This window comes from Aethalodelphis obliquidens, unplaced genomic scaffold, assembly GCF_003676395.1.
Source record: "Aethalodelphis obliquidens isolate GAN/ISIS:26980383/991018 unplaced genomic scaffold, ASM367639v1 scaffold65, whole genome shotgun sequence".
Classification (NCBI taxonomy): domain Eukaryota; kingdom Metazoa; phylum Chordata; class Mammalia; order Artiodactyla; family Delphinidae; genus Aethalodelphis; species Aethalodelphis obliquidens.
Window position 1 is genome coordinate 8,993,496 of NW_020838009.1, and position 25,305 is coordinate 9,018,800.

Below are 25,305 nucleotides of genomic sequence, written 5' to 3' on the forward strand. Positions count from 1 at the left end.
TAGAAATGAAAAAGGAGAAGTAACAACTGACACTGCAGAAATACAAAGGATCATGAGAGATTACTACAAGCAACTCTATGCCAATAAAATGGACAACCTGGAAGAAATGGACAAATTCTTAGAAATGCACAACCTTAGGAGACTGAACCAGGAAGAAATAGAAAATATGAACAGACCAATCACAAGCACTGAAATTGAAACCGTGATTAAAAATCTTCCAACAAATAAAAGCCCAGGACCAGATGGCTTCACAGGTGAATTCTATCAAACATTTAGAGAAGAGCTAACATTTATCCTTCTCAAACTCTTCCAAAATCACCATCACTCTGAGACCAAATCCAGACAAAGATGTCACAAAGAAAGAAAACTACAGGCCAGTATCACTGATGAATATAGATGCAAAAATCCTCAACAAAATACTAGCAAACAGAATCCAACAGCACATTAAAAGGATCATACACTATGATCAAGTGGGGTTTATCCCAGGAATGCAAGGATTCTTCAATATACGCAAATCAATCAACGTGATACACCACATTAACAAATTGAAGGAGGACACCGTATGATCATCTCAATAGATGCAGAGAAAGCTTTCGACAGAATTCAACATCCATTTATGATAAAAACCCTCCAGACAGCAGGCATAGTGGGAACTTTCCTCAACATAATAAAGGCCATATATAACAAACCCACAGCCAACATCGTCCTCAATGGTGAAAAACTGAAACCATTTCCACTAAGATCAGGAACGAGACAAGGTTGCCCACTCTCATCACTATTATTCAACATAGTTTTGGAAGTTTTAGCCACAGCAATCAGATAAAGAAAAGAAATAAAAGGAATGCAAATTGGAAAGAAGAAGTAAAGCTGTCACTGTTTGCAGATGACATGATACTATACATAGAGAATCCTAAAGATGCTACCAGAAAACTACTAGGCTAATCAATGAATTTGGTAAAGTAGCAGGATACAAAATTAATGCACAGAAATCTCTGGCATTCCTATACACTAATGATAAAAAATCTGAAAATGAAATCAAGAAAACACTCCCATTTACCATTGCAACAAAAAGAATAAAATATCTAGGAATAAACCTACCTAAGGAGACAAAAGACCTGTATGCAGAAAATTATAAGACACTGATGAAAGAAATTAAAGATGATACAGATAGATGGAGAGATATACCATGTTCTTGGATTGGAAGAATCAACATTGTGAAAATGACTCTACTACCCAAAGCAATCTACAGATTCAATGCAATCCCTATCAAACTACCACTGGCATTTTTCACAGAACTAGAACAAACAGTTTCACAATTTGTATGGAAACACAAAAGACCCTGAATAGCCAAAGCAATCGAGAAAGAAAAACGGAGCTGGAGGAATCAGGCTCCCTGACTTCAGACTATACTACAAAGCAACAGTAATCAAGACAGTATGGGGCTTCCCTGGTGGTGCGGTGGTTGAGAGTCCACCTGCCGATGCAGGGGACATGGGTTCATGCCCCGGTCCGGGAAGATCCCACATGCCACAGAGCGGCTGGGCCCGTGAGCCATGGCCGCTGAGCTTGTGCGTCCGGAGCCTGTGCTCCACAACGGGAGAGGCCACAACAGTGAGAGGCCCGCGTACAGCAAAAAAAAAAAAAAAAAAAAAGACAGTATGGTACTGGCACAAAAACAGAAATATAGATCAATGGAAGAGGATAGAAAGCCCAGAGATAAACCCACACACATATGGTCACCTTATCTCTGATAAAGGAGGCAAGAATATACAGTGGAGAAAAGACAGCCTCTTCAATAAGTGGTGCTGGGAAAACTGGACAGCCACATGTAAAAGAATGAAATTAGAACACTCCCTAACACCATACACAAAAATAAACTCAAAATAGATTAAAGACCTAAATGTAAGGCCAGAAACTATCAAACTCTTAGAGGAAAACATAGGCAGAACACTCTGTGACATAAATCACAGAACGTTCCTTTTTGACCCACCTCCTAGAGAACTGGAAATAAAAACAAAAATAAACAAATGGGACCTAATGAAACTTAAAAGCTTTTGCACAGCAAAGGAAACCATAAACAAGACGAAAAGACAACCCTAAGAATGGGAGAAAATATTTGCAAATGAAGCAACTGACAAAGGATTAATCTCCAAAACATACAAGCAACTCATGCAGCTCAATATCAAAAAAACAAACAACCCAATCCAAAAATGGGCAGAGACCTAATTAGACATTTCTCCAAAGAAGATATACAGATTGCCAACAAACACATGAAAGAATGCTCAACATCATTAATCATTAGAGAAATGCAAACCAAAACTACAATGAGATATCATCTCACCAGTGAGAATGGCCATCATCAAAAAATCTACAAACAATAAATACTGGAGAGGGTGTGGAGAAAAGGGAACCCTCTTGCACTGTTGGTGGGAATGTAAATTGATACAGCCACTATGGAGAACAGTACGGAGGTTCCTTAAAAAACTAAAAATAGAACTACCATACGACCCAGCCATCCCACTACTGGGCATATACCCCGAGAAAACCATACTTCAAAAAGAGTCATGTACCACAATGTTCATTGCAGCTCTATTTACAATAGCCAGGACATGGAAGCACCCTAAGTGTCCATCAACAGATGAATGGATAAAGAAGATGTAGCACATATATACAATGGACTATTACTCAGCCATAAAACGGAATGAAACTGAGTTATTTGCAGTGAGGCCACAAATGGCCACGCTAAAGCAATCTACAGATTTAAGTGAGGTGGATGGACCTAGAGACTGTCATACAGAGTGAAGTAAGTCAGAAAGAGAAAAACAAATACCATATGCTAACACATATATATGGAATCTAAAAAAAAGAAAAGAAAAAGAAAATGGTCAGAAGAACCTAGGGGCAAGACGGGAATACAGATGCAGACCTACTAGAGAATGGACTTGAGGATACGGGGAGGGGGAAGGGTAAGCTGGGACAAAGTGAGAGAGTGGCATGGACATATATACACTACCAAATGTAAAATACATAGCTAGTGGGGAGCAGCCGCATAGCACAGGGAGATCAGCTCGGTGCTTTGTGACCACCTAGAGGCGTGGGATAGGGAGGGTGTGAGGGAGGGAGACGCAAGAGGGAAGAGATATGGAGACATATGTATATATATAACTGATTCACTTTTTTATAAAGCAGAAACTAACACACCATTGTAAAGCAATTATACTCCAATAAAGATGTTAAAAAAAAGTCACATTAAAAAAAAACAAACAGGGGGCTTCCCTGGTGGAGCAGTGGTTAAGAATCCACCTGCCAATGCAGAGGACACGGGTTCGAGCCCTGGTCCGGGAAGATCCCACATGCCACGGAGCAGCTAAGCCCGTGCGCCACAACTACTGAGCCTGTGCTCTAGAGCCTGAGAGGCACAACTACTGAGGCCTGCATGCCTAGAGCCCGTGCTCCACAAGAAGCCCACGCACCATAACAAAGAGTAGCCCCCACTTGCTGCAACTAGAGAAAGCCCATGTGCAGCAACAAAGACCCAATTCGGCCAAATAAATAAATAAATTAATTAATTAAAAAAACAAAACAACTTAAGAATAAACCTGACCAAGGAGGTGAAAGACTTATGTGATGAGAACTATAAAACACTGATAAAGGAAACCGAAGATGTTTCAAAGATATGGAAAGATATCCCATGCTCTTGGATTGGAGGAATTAATATTGTTAAAATGGCCACGCTACCCAAAGCAATCTACAGATTTAATGCAATCCCTATCAAATTACCCAGGACATTTTCCACAGAAATAGCAAATAATTCTAAAATTTATATGAACCATTAAGGCCTCAGAATTGCCAAAACAATCCTGAGGAAAAAGAGCAAAGCAGAAGGCATAACCCTCACAGACTTCAGACCATATTACAAAGCTACGGTAATCAAAACACCATGGTACTGACACAAAAACAGACATGAATCAACGGAACAGAATAGAGAGCCCAGAAATAAACCCACAAACCTACAGTCAATTAATCTTTGACAAAGGAGACAAGACTATACAATGGAGCGAAGACAGTCCCTTCAAGCAAGTGGTGCTGTGAAAGCTGGAGAGCCACATGTAAATCAATGAAATTAGAACACACCCTCACACCATACACACAAATAAACTCAAAATGGCTTCAAGACTTAAATATAAGACATGACACCTTAAAACTCCTAGAAGAGAATGTAGGCAAAATATTCTCTGACATAAATTGTACCCATGTTTTCTTAGGTCAGTCTCCCAAGGCAATAGAAATAAAAGCAAAAATAAACAAATGGAACCTAGTCAAACTTATAAGCTTTTGCAGAGCAAAGGAAACCATAAACAAGACAAAAAGACAACCTACAGACTGGGAGAAAATATTTGCAAACAATGCAACCAACAAGGGCTCAGTTTCCAAAATATACAAATAGCTCATACAACTCAATAACAAAAAAACAAACAACCCAATCAAAAAATGGGTAGAAGACCTAAACAGACATTTCTCCAAAGAAGACATACAGACGACCAGTAGGCACATGAAAAGATGCTCAACATTGCTAATTACTGGAAAAATGCAAATCAAAACTACAAAGAGGTACCACCTCACACAAGTCAGAATGGTCATCATTAAAAAGTCTACAAATAGCAAATGGTAGAGAGGGTGTGAAGAAAAGGGAACCCTCCTATACTGTTGGTGGAAATGTAAATTGGTGCAGCCACTATGAAAAACAGTATGGAGGTTCTTCAAAAAACTAAAAATAGAGTTGCCATATCATCCAGCAATTCGCACTCCTGGGCATATACCCAGACTAAACTATAATTCGAAAAGATACATGCACCCCTATGTTCAGAGCAGCACTGTTTACAATGGCCAAGACATGGAAGCAACCTAAATGTCTCTGGACAGATGAATGGATAAAGAAGATGTGGTATGTATGTATGCACACACGTGTACACACACACACACACACACACACACACACACACACACACAATGGAATACTACTCAACCACAAAAAAGAATGAAATAATGCCATTTGCAGCAACATGGATGGGTCTGGAGATTATCATACTAAGTGAATTAAGTCAGAAAGACAACTACCATATGATATCACTTATATGTGGAATCCAAAACAAGACACAAATGAACTTATTAGGAAACAGAAACAGACTCACAGACATAGAGAACAGACTTGTGGTTGCCAAGGGGCTGAGGGGATTAAGGAGGGATGGATTGAGAGTTTGGGATTAGCAGATGCAAACTATCACATATAAAATGGATAAACAACAAGGTCCTACTGTGTAGCACATGGAACTATATTCAATATCCTGTAATAAAACCATAATGGAAAAGAAAAAAAAAGAATGACTGAACATATAAACATACTGAATATATAGAAACCAATAAGTTCATTATAACACTACCACTAAAAATAATAGAGGAAGTGACCTCATACCGATTAGGGTGGCTACTATGAAAAAAACAGAAAATAACAAATGCTGGTGAGGATGTGGAGAAATTGGAACCCATGTGCACTACTGGTGGGAATGTAAAATAGTACAGCCACTGTAGAAAACAGTATGGGGGCTCCCCGAAAAATTAAAAATAGAATTACCATATGATCCAGCAATTCCACTTCTGGATACATACCCAAAAGAACTGATATTGTACAACACAAGGAATATAGCCAGTAATTTATGATAACTATAAATTTTGGAGTATAACCTTTAAAAATTGTGAATCACTGTATTGTACACCTCTAACTAACATAATATTGTACAGCAACTATAATAAAATAAAATAAAATACTTGATCACACAAAAAAAGAATTGAAAGTAAGGTCCTGAAAAGGTATCTGTACACCATGTTGATAGCAGCATTATTCATAATACAACTGGAGGCAACTCAAGTGTCCATCAGTGAATGAATGGATAAACAAAATGTGGTATATACAACAACAGAATATTATTCAGCCTTAAAAAGAAAGGAAATTCTGTCAAATGCTAAAATATGTATGAACCTTGAAGATATTATACTAAGTGAAATGAGCCAGTCAAAAAGAGACAAACACTGTATGATTCCATTTATGTGAGCTACCTAGAATAGTCAAATTCATAGAAACAGAAAGTAAAATGGTGGTTGCCAGGGGGAAGGGGAGGGGAGAATAGGGAGTTGTTATTTAATAGGTTTAGAGTTTCAGCTCTGCAAGATGAAAAGAGTTCTGGAAACTGACTTCACAACAATGTGAATGTACTTAATGCTACTAAACTGTACACTTAAAAAATGGTTAAGATGGTAAACTTTATGTTACGTGTATTTTACCACAATTTTTAAAAATAATAGAGGAGGGACTCTCAAAACACCATTTAAGATTGTTGGGGCATCAATTCACTACTGTGAAAACTGTTAACTGAGGGAAACAAATTTATCCACTTTTCCAACATAAACTGTATTTCAGCGTAACCTAATAGCCCTCAAGGAAGAGGAAAAGATTTTATACAGAATTCCAGCTAATAAATGAGAAAGAAATAATAAAATTTAAAACAACCTCCTGCAACTCCTAATAAAATTACTGTCTCAAGCAGCAATTATTAACGGCTGCTAAAATCATTAGGTAAAAAGATAGGAAACTTTATAAGGAAGGGATCTGAACATCACCAACCTAAACTCACTGATCAAGTTTAGCATCATTAAAACGGAGACAATCAAGCACATTGTGCCTCCCTGAAGTAATGAATTATGAAGAACACAGATTTCCCATTCCTCAAGATGAATCTAATCAAGTCTTCATTGCTAACTTCTAGTCTACAGACAAAATATGGGGTATAGAACAAATTAACTGTATGAGGAAGCAATCAAACTCAAAATTATCCTGAAAAATTCTCAGGAAGCAATCAGTGAAACCCAGAATTGTCCTGGAAAGTTCTCAGGACACACGAACCAGTTTCTTCAACAAAACAATGATGTGAAAAATAAGGGGGGGCGGGGGGCCCTTGTTGGGTGGAGTAGGAAAAGGTACTGCTCTAGATTGAGAAATTTCAAAGATATAACAAACAAACACAACACTTGGTCCACATCTGGATTCTGATTCAAAACAAGCTCAACTGTAAAAATACAATTTTGACATGAATGGAAAATTTGAATATGAATTGTATTAGACAATGTTAAAGAACTGTTATTAATTTTGTTAGGTGTGATAATGACATAGTTAAACAAAAGCTTAAGAACAAGAAGAAGTAATCTCTTTGTGCTGACATCTGCCCAACAAGGTGGCTTGGAATGTAAGGGGAAGGACCCCCTCCAGCCACTGCAGAGGGAGGCATAAGTGGTTCAGACTCCCAGGAAGAAGTCAAAGGCCCAAACATGCTGTCCTACAGTCCCTCCAGCAGAGTGGAGCCCAACCCCACCCACTGGTCCACTGCCTGCCCCTCATATGGCCTAAAGCTTGGGTACCATCTTGGGAAACCCAAAGCCAACGGCCATCAAGGTTAGATTTTGATCCCAGAACTCAAGCCTTCCCCTTTCCCTGAGACTCTGAGGCCACATTTATTGGCAGGAGATTTTGTGAGAGAACAGAGCTGGACTGAGAGAAGCCTCACAGCAGCCCCTCCCTTTCCCTCTGGGGGGGCCCTCTTGTCCAGCTCCCACTGAAGGAGAATGACACAGAGAAGATGCAGGATGAGAAGGGTGCCAGCCTGGGATTCTACACCCAGACCTTAGCCTGCTCAGATTTTAAAAGGCGAGTGAAGAAAAGTGTGGGGGAAAAACCACAGGCACAGGTATCAGACCTTCACTGGCAAAGGTTCTGATCAGATGACCCAGAAGAAGTGATCCTGTCCAAGTTAATCATGCTGGTACAGCAGGAATACCTGAAGCCCCAGAGGAAAGGGCCTGGGGGACCCACACTCCACCTGACTCATTAGAAAGAAAATGCAAACTGAAACAGAGAAGGTGAAGATGAGAGGCAACAGGGACTTACAGCAGCTTGCTGGCCCCTTTCAGGGGCTGCCTACTGAATTCTACCTCCTGTCTCTAGCCCAACACTCCCAAGGCTGGTCTCCCTCCCAACAACTCCCTGTTCCTCAAACCACTTTGCACTTTCCCATACCTTTGCCCTATACCTGGAACACCCCTTGCCCCTCCCCCTCCTCCAAACTCATCCCTGCAGGTCCAGCTCAAATGTCATGTCCACGTGGCACCCTCCCTATGCCTGGAACCACGAGGAATTAGTCCCTCTGAGGAACTCTATGCAACTATGTTACAAGCCTGTTTTCAGCCCTTAGCCTGCCGCACACTCTAGCAGTTCGGGTGGGGAGCCCTGCCCTTGCTGAGCCATCGTGAGCTCCTGGAAGAATGGTGTGACTTCCTCCTACGGGCAACCCTGCTCTTGACACAGAGCCTCTGTGCACACGGGGAACACTCAATAAACAAGGGCAGAGCTCATCAAGACACCAACAGGTGCGTGGGTCACTGTGAACTGAAGTAAAAAGAGCTGGTCTGCTTTCCTTCCAGGCCTCTGTGGCCCTGGCTTAGGGAGGCTTGGTGAGGGGCTGGGCTTGGCTAAGTTGTTAAGGGAGCCACCTGAAGAGGGAAGAGAAGAGCCTTCTGGAGGCCTGCTTCTTCAGAGTACCTTGCTAATACAGACAACAACCTACACACAAGGTGCCAAAGGGTGTTTTCAGCATGGAATGCCTTAAGTCTCACACACACACACACACACACACACACACACACACACACACTCACACACTCATCAAGTTCTCATCAAGCATAACCAAGAATCGGAACAAGAGATAAGGGCAGCTGCTTTCTTAGTAGTGAGAACAGAGATGAAGGGAAGAGGCCCCAAAGCCTTTGACTCAGGGCCCACATGTCAGTCTACTCTCCTTCCACATCAACCCTGCTACTGGCCCTATGACAGCTTCCCCAAAGGGATTCTGCAAAAACAGCTATGTCCACCGTGGGGCACAACAACTTGGTAAAGACAAGGTTCTTAGAAGTACAGACTGAGGCGCAGGGCAGTGATGCACCTACCTCTGCCCCCAAGTTCTTTGGGCACGTGCAAGGACTGTGCTGACAGCTGCCAGAGACCAGGGGACCATCCAGCAGAGCCCTAGCCCCGGCCCAACAATGGACCCTGAGAGCCCACTGGAGTGGGAGCGGAGTGTCCGTAAATACACTCGTTAAATCTTCAGGGTCTCCCCTCAGTTGTGGGCAGGATGCTTTTCCCAATAAACACCAAGCACTAAATATCCAGGTGGGTCGCTAACCAGCAAGCCAGATTCCTCTTCTAGGACTCTTAAGATGCCACACTGCCCCACATCAATGAGCTTCTCTCTCCATGCCCAGTCATGGAACCGTGCGAACCAGGGGCCTGACAACTATCACAGAGAGGGTCTGCTTACCAGCCCCTCGGTTTCCTCCGTCATCCTCTGGAAATGTGCAGCCATAGCCATGTAGTCTCGCATCTGCTTGTGACATTCGAGACACTTGATACTGTGCCGGATGAGCCTCACAGGGTCTGGGTAGAGCGGCAAAGCTGGGAGTGGGGGGCTGGCACTGCTTGAAGTGAGGCCGTGTTTGGGGGAGGAGGGGGGAGCCGGGGTTGCTGGTGCCGTGGAGTTCGCGGGGGCCGACACGAACATTTGGTCCGCAGAGATGGGCTTCACAAGCAGCTGAGAGCACTGCATGACGAGACCCTTGCTCTTGTGGTCACGGGCATGCCGGAGCAGGCTGCACTTGTTGAAGAAGAGCAGCGTCTGGGAGCACAGTGTGCACAGCACCTCGATGTGGACGCTCCGCCGGCCGTAGTGCTGGCTCAGGCTCTTCTCTAAGGCAAACGCATCCCCACACTCCAGGCAGCAGTACCCACTGGCCGGCACGTGGATCCTGCTGTCCGCAGGCGGGCTGAGATTTGGAGCGTAGAGGGGCACGGGGTTGGAGCTGTGGAGGACCTTGTTGAAGACCTCCACAACCAGTGGGGCGGCCTTTTTCACCTGGTGGACCAGGGGCACCGACATCTGCGTGAGCTGTGGCTGGCTCCGCCTCTGTGCTGAGGACTTGGCCGTCACGGACGCGGCCACACTGTGGGGGACCAGATTCAGGTTGGCCAGGTGCACGGCTTTGGGCAGGAGGTTGGCAGGGGCCAGGGTGGATGCCTGCAGTGCTGTGCTCTGCTGCTGCTTCTTGCCCATCTGTGAGCCCGAGGCAGCCCCCTTTGGGCCCCGGGACCCAGAGCTGCAGCAAGAAGTTGAAGATTCACTGGCTTTTGTCATGTTCTCATCCCCCTTCCTGTCACCCTGAGGGCTCCCTGAATTTGTGCCCACCTCAAGAAAGTGCTCTGCCCCAGACAGGGCAGTGACCTCATCCTCCTGCACCTCGCTCGGGGCCTCAGCAATGGCGCTTCCTAGAGGTGACCCAGCAGGGGACTTACTGGGATCGTCAGGGTCTGGTAGGATCCTTGTGACAGTCCGTTTGATTTCCCCTGATGATGTCTTAATGGTTTTGATTCTGACTTTGGGAATTGCTGGTGGGGAGCTGGCAGCCACAGAAGGGGAGCCTTTGCTGCTGCTGTCACTGCAGATGCTCCGAGGGCTGTCTGATGGCTTGATACTTTTTCTAGTGGCCTCCAGAGGGCTCCGGGGACTCTTTGGTGACTTGGGCATTTTGGGGCTGCCTTTGGAGCCCTCTTTTGTGGGCCCTGAGGGATCCTTTGTGTGGGTAGGCTGATCCTCCTTGGTGACACTGGCCACTCGTTTAGCCTGCAGGGCCACCAAGGCTGCAACACAAGAGGACAGCTTGGAATGAGCTGGCTTAAGACGCTGCCTAGGGGGCACTGACGAGCAGGTACCTAGCTCCGAGGCAAGCCCCTTAGGCTCTCCGATACTGTGGCCGGGGTGGCTGTTGAACTCCAAAGCTTCCCCAAAGAATCGACTGGTATCCAGCTCCTTGTGAGGTTCCACTGCCTTCTGCCCACCTTGCTCGTGCTCCTGCTGACTCCCCAGGGGCAGGGGTTCTGGCTTGGGCTCTTTCTTACAAAAGTGATCAAACATATGCAGCTCTGGGACTGGAAACTTAGTCAGAGCCTCCAGGACCGGGCCCCCCACAGACTCACACCCAGGAGGGGGTGGGAAGTAACTGTCAGCGTGCTTGGGCTTTATCCCAAACCCATTATCTTTGATGGCATCCTCGGGTTCGGGGCTGGAGATTGGACTGAACTGGTTAAAGGTTGGTAAGGGCTCTGACTTGGAAGGTTCCAGCTTGCCGGGGAAACTCCTGGTACTATCTCCATTCATGAAAGTGGAATCAAACTTCCCACAGTTGTGGCCTAGGTTGTGGGGATCCGGAGGCAGGTCCGAGCCCCGGAATCCATTGTGTAGGAGGCTGGGAGCGACGTGGTCTTTCTCCGCTTCAAATGACTCCTGGCGGCTGGTGTTCTTGACGATGACACTCACGGCTGGCACATCTGAGGCTGATCCTGAGTGAGACAAGGACACATTCTCATCCATACACATGCCTGGAGGTTTGAGGGGACTCTCATTCTCCTCACTGGGGGTCTGGATGGCCTCCTTGGCATCAAGGCTGGTGGGGTCTGGGATGTCAAAGGCAGCCAGAAGGTCATCAAAATCTGGAGTTTTCATATCCCCCATGGCTGGATGCTGGCAAGGGCTGTAACAGAAACAGAGAACAGAATCAGTGATCACCAGGATCCCACTGGGCTCTGTCCAGCATCATCTTCATCACAAACCCATCTCGCTAACACACATGCAGCCAGCACGCACATGCACAAATCCCCACGCTATGGGAAGTCACACACCTGAGTTTTACCCCAACAGGTTTCCAAAATGCTGGGGACATTGGGGGAGGAGTGGAAAGAAAAGTTAGTATGTAGTGACAAGTCTGCCTGGCAGGCTCTACACATTAATACCTTGAAATTCCTGGTTGGTTGCAGAGCCAAAAAGAGGGTACACTCACACCACACTCCAGAGCCAAAAAGAGGGTACACTCACACCACACTCTCTCAATTTCTCAGAGAATATCATCACTCGATGATCATAAGCATTAGCAAAAAACCAATCACTCAGCCCTTTTAAAAAAAAAAAGCATGGCTCAGCACCTCCGTTCTTTAGAAAACTTCTGATTCATATGAGACTTGGCTATAACTTCTGCTAATTTACTTAGTAATTAATCATTAACTTTGTATAACTTGGTTTTTTGCTGCATGAATCCAAGCAAATCCAAAATGATTTACCACTGCCAGGATTAAACAAACTCTAACAGATTATGTCATCCCCTAGGTATTTTTTTCTCTAGTCAGTGTCTGCTTGATTCCTTAATTTTCACCCCAAATCTGTTATTGGTTGGTGAATGGATCACTAAACCTGAGGGACAGGGTGACTCTCAAAGAAACACACAGTTATCAAACTGGCCAGAGAATAGTTTTAGAGAAGCCCTAAATTTTATTTTAACTTAATACACAAAGGAAAGAAAATCCACCTGTTTCCTTCATGATCTGTAGAAGCAGAGCTACAAAAACTACTGCAAAGGAGGAAACCCAAGGCCCTACGAAAGAGGCCTTCCCTTAGGAAGTTACTAAAATACTCACACTTAGATAAGACATGAAGCTGCCTGGCTCAAACCTGCTGGAAAGAGGAAGAAAAAACCCACTATCTCCCTTGTTCAGCCCATAAATCCTGCATCTGCTTCAGCATCCCAGAGCCTTATTTGCTTCAGTATTTCCTACACCATGTTTGTACTGAAAGCCTTTGTGGATGCAGATTGACACAACTCTTTTAGAAAGCAGTACAGTAGCTGCACAGAACCAGGTCAGGGGCAAATCCTTGGGTCCAGGAACCCCACTGCCAGAAATTTATCCTAAGAACAAAAATTCCCAAAAGCTATATGCAAAAGTATACAGCATTATTAAAACAACACAAAAAGGAGACACCCACATACACACAAAGAATCTAAATGTCCAAGGACAGGGAATGGTTAAGTAACTGATAGACTATTATGTAGTTATTAAAAATCCCAATTATGAAATCTATGTAGCAACATGAAAAATTACTTACAGTGTTAAGATTAAAATAAAAAACACATACAAAAATGTTGTCAAACTACGACAATGTAAAACTAAGTATCCATTTGAGCCAAGATTAAAAGAGAAAAGTAATTTATGCAGGGTGGGGGGATCACTGGTGTATTAATTTTTCACAACTTTTGTGTGTGTGTGCTGGTAGACTGCCTTTATAATTTTAAAAAGGGAAAATAAAGAAAAGAACAAAAATTAGAACCACAGGGGAACAGCTGGCAGAGATATATCTATTGCCATCCCATGGGATCAACAGGCTTGCAGGTTTGGTTTCTTGTCCCACCCCACCAAGCCCCAACAAAACACATCTGCCTTCTTAAGAGTTCTCACGGAAAATGAAACAGACCGTCCCATTGGGAAGATATCTAATTATGGTAGATACTAATAAAGTGAAATACCAGTTAACTAAATATGAGTGGGCAGAGTATCTCGCTGAAATGAGATGTAAAGTTTCTGGACAACAAATGATTGTTTGGTGGAATAAAACTGTTGGAGCCCATAAGCGAGGGGAATATACTGGATATCATTGGAAGCAATCAGCATCCCAATACCAAGTGAACTACTTTGCAGGCTGATCCCAACTATAAGGAAACACCTATGTGGTATTTGCTTTATAAGCTTATCTCCAACTCCCCCCCACCCCCCTTCAGTCTAGGAAAAAAAGATTGAGGGAGAAGGGTGGAATAGATTAGTCTTCTTAAGGTGCTGGGAAAAGCCTGTGGGGGAGGAGGGGTAGTAGTTGGCAGTGTGTGCAAGGATTATCGAGAAGCCTACTACTGTTTAACTCCAAGTCACAGAGGCTTGAAGCAGAGAGATACAACATGAAAGTAATGACGTTCTTCACACAGAGAAATCTCAGGGATTGGCCAAGAATGGTCAGAGGTCAGAGCAAAAGGTATCTTTTGCTAGGAAAATCAGAGCTAATAAATGGTGTGGCAGCTCAACATCAGCAGCAGGAAAAACTTTTACAACCTTTGAATTTTAAATACCAAGGCTGATACTTTTTAAAAGCCAAAGATCAAATCCTGTTTTCTATTTAGCCCTAGTAAGGACAACCAAAATCAGCAGCAATCGATAACTGTTAAAAGACTTACAGTGGGGGACTTTCCTGGTGGTCCAGTGGTTAAGACGCCGTGCTCCCAATGCAGGGGGCCCGGGTTCGATCCCTGATCAGGGAACTAGATCCTGCACGCTGCAACTAAGACCTGGTGCAGCCAAATAAATAAATAAATAAATATTTTTTAAAAAAAGACTCACAGTGTGCCCAAGTGTCTGTATTTCTTTAAACTCTGCTCTAAAGTAAATATCGCATTGTTTATAAGTAGAAAGTAGAAATTAATCAAAATGTACCCTGTTATAAAAGCAAAGGAGAGGGACTTCCTTGATGGTGCAGTGATTAAGAATCTGCCTGCCAACGAAGTGAGAGAGTGGCATTGACATATATACACTACCAAATGTTAAATAGATAGCTAGCGGGAAGCAACCACATAGCACAGTGAGACCAGCTCGGTGCTTTGTGACCACCTAGAGGGGTGGGATAGGGAGGGTGGGAGGGAGATGCAAGAGGGAGGGGATACGGGGATATATGTATATGTATAGCTGATTCACTTTGTTATACAGCAGAAACTAACACAACAATGTCAAGTAATTATACTCCAATAAAGAGGTTAAAAAAAAAAAAAAAAGGAATCCGCCTGCCAATGCAGGGGACACAGGTTCGATCCCTGGTCCGGGAAAATCCCACATGCCGCGGCACAACTAAGCCCGTGCGCCACAACTACTGAAGCCCGTGCACCTAGAGCCCATGCTCAACAATAATAGAAGCCACCGCAATAAGAAGCCCACGCACCAAAGAGTAGCCCCTGCTCACCGCAACTAGAGAAAGCCAGCACGCAGCAAAGAAAACCCAACGCAGCCAAAAAAAAAACAAAGTAGAAAAAAAAGCAAAGGAGAAACTGCAAAGAAAAAGACTACCAATAAAAAGTTCTATTCATCAAAAACCTGCCAACACATAGTTAAAAAGCAAACAACCAAAAGGAAGATTTGCAACATATAATAATTACTATCATTAATATCTTTATTAATATGTAAAAGGCCCTTAAAAAGTAGTTAGTAAAAGATAATCAACATATTAGAAAACTAAGCAAAAGTGATGAGCAGGCACTTAAAAAAAGAACAACCACAAAGGGACAATTCATACATAACAAAAGTTGCAACCTCACAAAAAATTAGAGAAACACAAATTGAAATAATGAGAAACATTTTTGGCTTATTAAATTGACCAAAGTTTTCAAAAACTAATAATCCCCAGTGTTGGCAGAGATGTAGCAAAATAAGCATTTTGAAAGTAGTAGAAATTGATACAACCTGTCTAAAGAGCAATTTAGCAATACATACATAAGGCTCAATAATTCCACTTCCAGATATTTATCCTAAGGAAATAGAGATGCATGTGACAAAAATAATCATTACAGAATTATTTATAACAAAATTATTTTATAACAAAAAATGAGACACAACCTAAAGTCCCAACAATAGGAAGTTGGTTCAATAAATTATGGTCTATTTACACAATTAAATACTAGGCATCATTATAGATCAATATTTAAGACTATGAGAAATGCTCCTAAAATGAAGAAAAAAGATACTGAAGTGTACACACAGTACAATCTTTATTTAAAACAAAAAAATTTTTTTACTATACATAGTTCTTATGAAAAAGCCTAGAGGAATACTCTAAAATGTCAAAAATATCTCAACAGATAATGAAATTATTTTCTTTCCTTTTTATCTACATTTTCAAATTATTTATTCAAACGATTTATTTCAAATTTTATTGCTTAAGTAATTTTATTAAATTATATTTTTAACCTATGAAAAGAAGAAATTAGGCAGGCCAAAAAAATTTGAGGCACTTGGGGCTTCCCTGGTGGTGCAGTGGTTAAGAACCCACCTGCCAATGCAGGGGACACGGGTTCAAGCCCTGGTCCGGGAAGATTCCCACATGCCGCGTAGCACCTAAGCCCCATGCGCCACAACTACCAGCCTGTGCTCTAGAGCCCTCGTGCCTAGAGCCTGAGCTCCACAACAAGAGAAGCCACTGCAATGAGAAGCCCATGCACTGCAATGAAGAGTAGCCCCCACCCACGCAACTAGAGAAAGCCCGCATGCAGCAACGAAGACCCAACGCAGCCAAAGATAAATAAATAAAATAAAATAAATAAATTTATATTAAAAAAAAATTGGGGGAGCTTCTTACAGAGGACTCTAAAAATCATCACTATAAAACTCTTTAAGCACATCTGGCATGACTCAGCAAGGGACTGCCAGCTAGAAAAATCGGTGAAGTAACTTAATTAAAATTAAAGGTGTAGTCAAAATAAAAAGCTTCAGCATACACCAGTGTCTGCAACTTGTTGCAAGCAGCCGAAGTTGGAAAGAGCAAACCACAGACGGCTGCCTGCCTACCTTGCCTGGGGGCAGTCCTCAGGACCCAGAGGTGATGGCCCCTGCCCCATGCCCACAAATACCAGCCTAGGAACCATGGCTCACCCTGCAGAGCACTCAGCAGGGTTTACCCTGAAGCATCTGAACAAGCTAGAGCCACGCATGGTGAGCTCACCCAGTGATCTAGAATGGCCTAGTCAACAGACAAGGCAGGCTCCCCGGTTCTCTGAGCCCTAGGCCAAGAGCAAATTTCACTCAAAGGTGAGAAGGTGGAACCATGCTACGATACATACAACCCCCTTGGGGGTGAACTGGCAGACTGACGCTGTATCCTCTCAGGGTAAGTTTCTATTCAGGGAAGATCTGGAAACTAAAAAAAATGTTAAAGTGAATATAAATACCCAGTATTTATTACAGGGTCTACTAGCTGCCCAGGAAATTTTGCCAAACAGTTAAGTAAACATATCAACTAGGTGAGAGGGAGGGAAGAACACCTTAATTTTAAAACGGCCTCATCAGGCCTAATTAACCTATTCGAATTCTTTGAGGAGATAAAAACAATATGATTATGGCAGAACTAGTAGGCAGAATTTCTAATGCCAAAATTCCACCAAAAAAACAACACACTGAATTCCATGTTGCATGTATGTTTGTCTTTATGTGATTGTCATTTATGGGAAACCATGAACGACCGTGTTTTTTAATCCATTGACCAGTTCTGGACTGGAGCGCAATGCTTTCATAAATTGCCTAGAATGATAGTTCCCAACCCATTGGGGACCCAACTTCATATCCACAAATATGTTCCCAATGACCAGCCATTAAAAACACCATTACTGAATGAGAGTCCATGAAAAAATTAATTTGAAAAGGAGGTCTCAATGCTTTGGTAACCAATAATCTAGCAGAAAAACATTAGGTTGTAAGATTCATGAGGGAAGAGACTTATCTGTCTCATTCACCACTGCATTCTCCATTAGGCAGTCAATAAATATTTGTTGAAGCAATAAAATGAAACTTTCAAGACTGCAAATGGCCTAAAAGCTGTTCCAGAAATGAAAATGCGAAATTAAAAGACAAGTTCTAAGGAGGCTGTATGAATAGGCGAAATTATGGCAAAGTAGCATTAGTGAAAGCAAATGTGAAGGAACGTTTTGGGAAAAGCAATTCCAATTATACTAGAATATATATGGTTATGGTTAGAATAATGGGTTCTAAGCTAAACTGTTCAATAAAGAAGCATCAGCTTAGACTGTTCCCTTAAGACACCACGTTGCATGTTTCATCACAAAAGGCCCAGAAAACACTGGGCATTATCAGAAAGGACACTGGAAACAAAATAAAACTTGTGATCCTGCCCTTATTCACAACCACTCAGTGTCCACAGAGAGATGTGCTGAGCAGTTTTGGCTCCCCACACTTTAAGAAAGATGTACCAGGGCTTCCCTGGTGGCGCAGTGGTTGAGAATCTGCCTGCTAATGCAGGGGACACGGGTTCGAGCCCTGGTCTGGGGGGATCACACATACCGCGGAGCAACTAGGCCCGTGAGCCACAACTACTGAGCCTGCGCGTCTGGAGCCTGTGCTCTGCAACAAGAGAGGCCGTAATAGTGAGAGGCCCTTACACCGTGATGAAGAGTGGCCCCTGCTTGGCACAACTAGAATAAGCCCTCGCACAGAAACAAAGACCCAACACAGCAAAAATAAATTAATTAATTAATAAACTCCTACCCCCAACATCTTCTTAAAAAAAAAAAAAAGAGAAAGATGTACGAGAGTTGGAAAAGGTCCTGAGAAATGAGACTGAGTAGATGGAAGAGCTTTCTAATAAGAGCCTAAAAATTAGAACTCTATTTTATTCTAGAGAGATGAAGATTTAGGGGAAACGGGGAACATAATTGAAGTATAGGTTTGTTCATCAAACCTCAAACACTAGAGAGCAGAGGGCAGCATTTTTGAAGTTTGAAGTAAATAAAAGATATAGACCAAAACCAACAACAACAACTTAATCCATTAGTCAGAAAATATACTGATATTGTTAAAGGTAAAATATATAAATGTAATAACATCCACACTTATTCAAATCTATAATTTTTTTTTTTAAAGGCTCTGAGAAACTAAAAACAAGGAATTGTCACTAAATCCATGAGCTTTCTTTCCCTCAGCACTGAAGCCTTTGAATTTCAAATAATGTTAAACTTGGTCACCTGTTTTTCTTTTTCTTTTTTTTTTTTTTTTTTTTTTCGGTACGCGGGCCTTTCCCTTTTTTTGCCTCTCCCCTTTTGGGGCACAGGCTCCGGACGCGCAGGCTCAGTGGCCATGGCTCACGGGCTCAGCCGCTCCATGGCACGTGGGATCTTCCTGGACCGGGGCACAAATCCATGTGCCCTGCATCGGCAGGCGGACTCTCAACCACTGCGCCACCAGGGAAGCCCCACCTGTTTTTCTGAATAATATTAAGTTCAGCAATAACAGAACATCAAGGGGGCAGATACACTCCAAATTTAAGAAAAGTCTGATCTCTATTCAGTATATTCTGTCTAATGAAACACGGAAACAAATAACATCACAGATTTATACGATGAAAATGAAAGACCACATGATTTAGGGAACACTGGGCTGTGAAACAACAAAATTGTTTCCTTTTATTTGCCACCTTGTTGGATGAGGACTAGAAGGAAGGATGAGTATGTATGTTTTACAACCTGTAGGTGAACTCTTTACCCTACTGCCCCACATGACTGAATATGGCGTAGATATTGACATAAACTGTGTTCAATTATTGTTATAACATTTAAGAGTTTAAAAATGGATAAATAGGGACTTCCCTGGTGGCGCAGTGGTTAAGAATCTGCCTGCCAATGCAGGGGACGCAGGTTCGAGCCCTGGTCCAGGAAGATCCCACATGCCGCGGCGCAACTAAGCCCACGCACCACAACTACTGAGCCCGCGCTCTAGAGCCCGCGAGCCACAACTACTGAGCCCGCGTACCACAATTACTGAAGCCCACACACGTAGGGCCTGTGCCCCACAACAAGAGAAGCCACCGCCATGAGAAGCCCGTGCACCACAACGAAGAGTAGCCCCCACTCGCCACAACCAGAGAAAAGCCCACATGCAGCAACAAAGACCCAATGCAGCCAAAAATAAAATAAATTTATAAAAATAAATAAATAAATAAAAATGGATAAATAAAATTTCCCCCAGCTTTCTATTTCAGAAGGAACATCCCAGGGGATAATAAAGCAAAAAATAACTCAAACTGTATGAGACACAGAGAGAGAGAGAGAGAGAGAGAGAGAGAGAGAGAGAGAGATTATTTAGCAGACCCTAAGAAAGTACCTGAGTTTGTTCCCAGGTGGGAGAACTTCTGTACCAGGAATGGACACTGGGCAAGGGGAAAGAGAGAATGAGCAAGCAAGCACAAGAGCAAGCTGCTACTCCCATGACTTGCAGGAACTTCAATCTGGACTCTGGCTGGAACACTGATCAGAAAGAGACACTGCTTCTATGGGTGGTGGAGAAGGGAGCTCAGTGAAACTTTAGCTGGATCAAAGGGAACAGAAAAAAAGAGTTCCTGGACCCAGAATGAAGCCCCAGACTGGGAATAGTAGAGCTAAAAGAATAAGAAATTGTGAACCACGGAGAACTAGCTTTCACCCCTATGCTGTCACCAATTACCTATGTAAGGATCTTAGGCAGGCCTTGGTTTAATATGTAAAATTAAACTAACCTGAAGGGTCTCTGAGACCTTGAACAGGCTAGGCTACAACAGCTGGGCAAATTAATCTAGAACTATTGGATTTCTACATAAAACTTAAGTCCTAAAGTAGACAAGCAGACTCTCTGCCACATACATACTACTGCCCTCCTGAATACACATCTGAGGCCTTCTTATAGGTCTAAGTGATCCCAAGTCACAGACATTCTGAGTCAATCAGTGGTCAATGCTTCATTTCATGAGGCACCTGGCATTCTAATCATTAGCAAAGAACAGCCCAAAGAGATTCTCAGCAGTATACAAGAAAACAGGTGCCCCAACAGACCCAGGCAAAACAACAAAGCGTTTCACTTGTCTTTTCCTCTATCTGGTCTTAGTCCTGCCAATGCATATTTTGCCAGAATGGTTGCTGTAAAACACTTATCTGATCACAGAGACGTCCCAGTTCAAAATCCCCATCACCTTCAGTAAGTAAACTCTTCTTCCAGTGTGCAGAAGCCATTCCCATCTGGTCTGTGTCCACCTCTCCAGCCACTTCCCAGGGTACATTTCAGTCACTGGTGTCAGAGCTTGAGCTGTTCCTCCTGAGTGGCCCCAAACATAAATCTGCCCGAGAACTCCTCATCCCCAAGCTCCTGTTCCAGGGCCCCTCCTCCTGGATGCCTTCTCTGAGTCCTCTGCCCTTCCCTTCCTCCCTTCCTCTATGGCAGCACTTCCCACAGTAGGCTGGGATCCTAAGTTTTCTCATCAGTCTGTGAGTCTCCCGAAAATTGGGGTCATATCCTTTACCTCTATGCCCAGGGCCTAACACACCTAGTTCCCAATGTTATGGGGGTTGTCACTGCTCCCACCCCTCCCAGAACCTTTCCTTGAAGCCTCTCCAAACCCTGGCTGATACACCTGTCCCTGCCTGCCCTGCCCAAGATGTCTGTCACCCAGAGGCAGCTTCTCTTCTCCCTGTCTAAGCCCTTCCACCCCAACCAAAAATTCCATTTCCCAAGAACAGAATTGCATTGCAAGCATTCTAACAAGACTCACAGGATGTTAGAGCTGAAGTGGACCTCAGAAATGACCTGGTCCAGTGGCTTCCAAATGCCCGTCTGCAGACTGCTGCTGGACTGACTGCAAAAGAATAACATGGGGAGTGACTTTAAAACACAGAATCCCAGGCTCCACTGTGGAAATTCTGATTCAGTAGGCCTGGGATGGATCCCTGCATTTTTTTAAAAAGCTTCCCAGTTGATTCCAGGGCACTGGTCTAGTCCAACCTCTTCATTTTATACATGAAGAACTGAGGCTCAGAAAGGGGAAGTTCATCCATCAAATAATTACCAAATGCCAAGACTTATGCCAGGCACTGAGGACACAAAGGGAAGGCCCAGACCCTGTTTTTGAGTGCCCTCCCCTCCACAACCCACTGAAAACACCTCTCAACCACATACCTGTGAGGGCCATCAAAAAGGCTCATCAAGGGGACACAGGCTTCCTACAAGCAAGGAAGGGAAAGGGACTTTCTCTGACTGCCCTTGTCAGAAGTCATCTCATCCTCCCTTGTGCTCCCTTTTGTTTTACTTATTTCTCCTCATAATTTTCTACCTTTAATGTAGTACCTTTAAACTACCTTTAATGTAGCTTACCAGTAAAATGTTCTCTCTTCTGCTATTTCATAAGCCCCTCGACAGGCACTCACTGAATCATTAATTAATTGGTATCCCTCGATTCTAGACTTGGATTTCTACTTGGATAGGCATCTCAAATCTAATATGTCCAAAATCTAACTCTTGGATTTCCTCCTACATTCTTTCTCATTTCAGTAAATGACAACTCAGTCCTTCCAGTTGCTTGGGCCAAACCTTGGCATCTTTGAGTCCTCTCTTTCCCTCATACCCTTAATCCAATCCATAAGCAAATCCCGTCAACTCTACTTCCAAAATGTAACCAAATCCAACCATTTCTCACCACCTCCAACCATCTTCTTTTCTCTCCTGGATTCCCACAAAAGCCTGATGACTGGTCTCCTTGTCTCTCCTCTTTGCCTCTACTACTCACTCGCAACACAGCAGCCAGAGTGCTGCTTTTAAATCATCCACCAGATCATGTTCCTCCTCTCCTTAAAACCCTTCAACACCGTCCCACCTCACGCAGAGTAAAATCCAGTCTTCACCCCAGCCTACATGGCCAGGACGATCTAACCGCCCTCTGTCTCCTACACCTCTCTGTTGCCAGTCTGCTCCAGACTCCTTACTGCTCCTCAACCAAGCAGGGCATACTCCTGCTCAGAGCCTCTGCACTTACTATCCCCTCTGCTTGGAATGTTCTTCCCCTCAGATCTCTGTGGGCCCACTCCTCACTTCCTTCAGGTCTTTATTCAAACACCACTTTGTCAGGAGCCTTCTATGACCATTGTGCATAAGATACCAATCCCCACCCTCACCATCAATCTCTGTCCCTTTAGTCTGCTTTGTTTTTCTTCACAGCCCTTATAGCATCTGACATATTATATAACTGCTCATTTATTTATTTTCTGTGTGTAAGCTCCACTATGTTTACTAGACGGTAATCCACCATTAGAAAGGGGGAATGATGTGACAGGCTCATCTGTCCAGAACGAAGATTGTTCAAGGATAGTCACAGATTCCTAAGCAAGTTTATTACCAGTCAAGCAGCTGGCAAATTTGCTACAGTGTTTGTATTTAGCTTTTGAAAACTTTTTATAAATAGAGAGACCTTGAGTGGTGATGGGGCCTTGCCAGTGGGAAAGGGTCTATCTGAAGTCACACTTGTCTATGAACCCTAGGCCCCTGCAGGACTAAGTTAAATATTATATTTTATTGGTGTTAAGTGCCTACTGGCCATTGTCCCCACAATAAGGTCATCTGTCTTGAGGACTGGATCAGTGTGACGCCAGTGGAGGGGGAAGGCTAGCTCTGAGAACCGCAGGGAAGAGGAGAACACAAGGTGGTCTTGAGTCTTAAGACAAGAGGATACAACTCTGTGAATATACCAAAACCCATTGAATTACGCACTTTAAATGGGTAAACTGTATGGCACGTGAATTACATCTCAATAAAGCTGTTAGATTTTTAGAAAAGATAAAAAGGAAGAAAAGAGGATAGAACTGAAAGGAATTGGGATTATAAAAGACTGTACAACTGACTGGGATGATACAAGTGGAAACTAGGCATAGGCAACAAAGTTTAAGCAGAGCTAAGAACTGAGATAAAAACTGATACTTTGTAACCAGTACCCCCTTTTCCTTTCATTACTTGAAACAGAGCTCAGCACTAAGGGACACTGCACTTTGTTAAAAGGGAAAAAGACCCAGAGACAGAAAAAAGAGAGACAGGACTCCTCTTGTTCACACACCATCCTTGAGGAGTTTCCCCCCACTGAACTTTGTAAAAGCATCATCTCTTGGTAGTAGGGATCCCCAAATTTAGGTAGGAAGCCAGTAGCCTCAGACCTGCTGGGAACCAAGCCTCCACTCCCCAAATAAAAGGGCCCCAGAAAAGAAAAAGTGGCCATTCCGCAGATCACTCCTTCCCCAGCTCTGGTACCCCTGTGTTTGGTGGCTCTGGGTGTGCCACCAATCTCATCTACCACAGGCAAACCACAGTCCCAAATATCCCGAAATTAAAAGGTTGGGGTGGGGGCCAAATGTACTATTAGTATTGGGGTGTCTCTTCAGTTCCCTTAGGTCACTAAGGAGTTTAGGAGCTGCTGAGTCAAGGGCCTGGTAAAGGATGCCTCTCCCAGGTACTCTACTCTCACTCCCCTTTTCTTTTTCTCACACCTCCACACCTCCACACACACACACACACACACACACACACACACACTTCTCCTTCCTGTTCCTCTCTCTCCCCCTACTCCTTCCTCCATGCCCCTCTTCATTCCTCCGTCCCTTTCTCTCTTCCCCCCTCTTGTCTCCCTCACAGATGTTCTTCTTTATCCCCTTCTTCCTCTCTCTTCTCTCCTTCCCCTCTCAAAAGAGATCTGGGTGCGCTCTTTCACCATGACTGCTCAGACCCAAGTGCGGCCAGCCTCCTGCAGGAAAGCAGGGCGCCAGCCACGGCAGCTTTTCACCAAGAACCCAGCATGGCAACGGACCCAACATCCAGGTATCTGCAATGTGTGCCCACTGCATATGTCCCTGGTGATCCAAGGGAATGACAGAAAATAACGTGTTCAAAGGACATCCCTATGTGCCCTTCCACCATCAGAAAAAATGGAATATCTTTTTAAGATACTATCTGTGACATGTTCACAGATAAAATGATGTGATATCTGGGATCTGCCTCAAAATAACACAGGGCAGGAGGAAGAGAGCAGGGAGGGCATGTATAAATGAGACAAGATTGGCCATGAAATGATAACTGTTGGATCTGCATGAGGAGTACATGGGAGTTTATCATGTTATTTTTCTCTACATATGCACATTTCAGCACACTAGGAACCAGACTCTTGGATAGTGGACTCTATGGGTGCAACTAGCTAACCACCAAGATCACACCCATTAGGATGGCTATTATCAAACAAAACAGAAAATAGCAAGTGTTGGTGAGAATGTGGTGGAGAAACTGGAATCCTTGTGAATCGCTGGTGGGAATGTACTGTAGCCACTATGGAAAACAGCATGGCAGTTCCTAAGAAAAATTACACATAGTGGATATAACACTTCCACTTCTAGGTATATACCCAAAAGAATTGAAAGGGGTCTCAAAGAGGTATTTGTACATCTATGTTCATAGCAACATTATTCACAATATCCAAAAGGTGAAAACAACCCAAGTATTCATCAATGGATGAATGGATAAACAAAATGTGACATAAATATAAAAGGGAATATTATTCAGCCTTTAAAAAGGAATGAAGTTCTGATACATGCTAAAACATAGATGAACCTTAAAGGCATTATGCTAAATGAAATAAGCCATATACAAAAGGACAAATATCGTCTGATTCCACTGATAATGAGGTACCTAGAGCAGTCAATTTCATAGAGACAAAAAGTAGAACAGTGGTTACC

General features: G+C 43.4%; 1 protein-coding gene across 13 annotated transcripts in view; it reads right to left on the bottom strand.

Annotated features, from left to right (window-relative positions):
- Window positions 1-25,305, bottom strand: part of ZNF592 (zinc finger protein 592) — a 61,572-nt gene that overhangs the window by 22,341 nt on the left and 13,926 nt on the right. For 4 of the 13 annotated variants that reach the window (XR_003429229.1, XM_027089222.1, XM_027089223.1 and 1 more), the window contains 2 exons: window positions 21,315-21,398; window positions 9,423-11,685 (listed from right to left, as the gene is read on the bottom strand). Coding sequence is in view for 12 of the 13 variants with exons in the window: in XM_027089222.1 (XP_026945023.1) it covers window positions 9,423-11,666 (2,244 nt within the window). In the remaining variant the exon portion in view is untranslated. Of the gene's footprint in view, window positions 1-9,422; window positions 11,686-12,622; window positions 14,176-14,202; window positions 14,253-20,738; window positions 21,399-21,718; window positions 24,076-25,305 lie in introns of those variants that run through there. The other 9 variants (XM_027089211.1, XM_027089213.1, XM_027089212.1 and 6 more) reach the window with 6 other exon arrangements.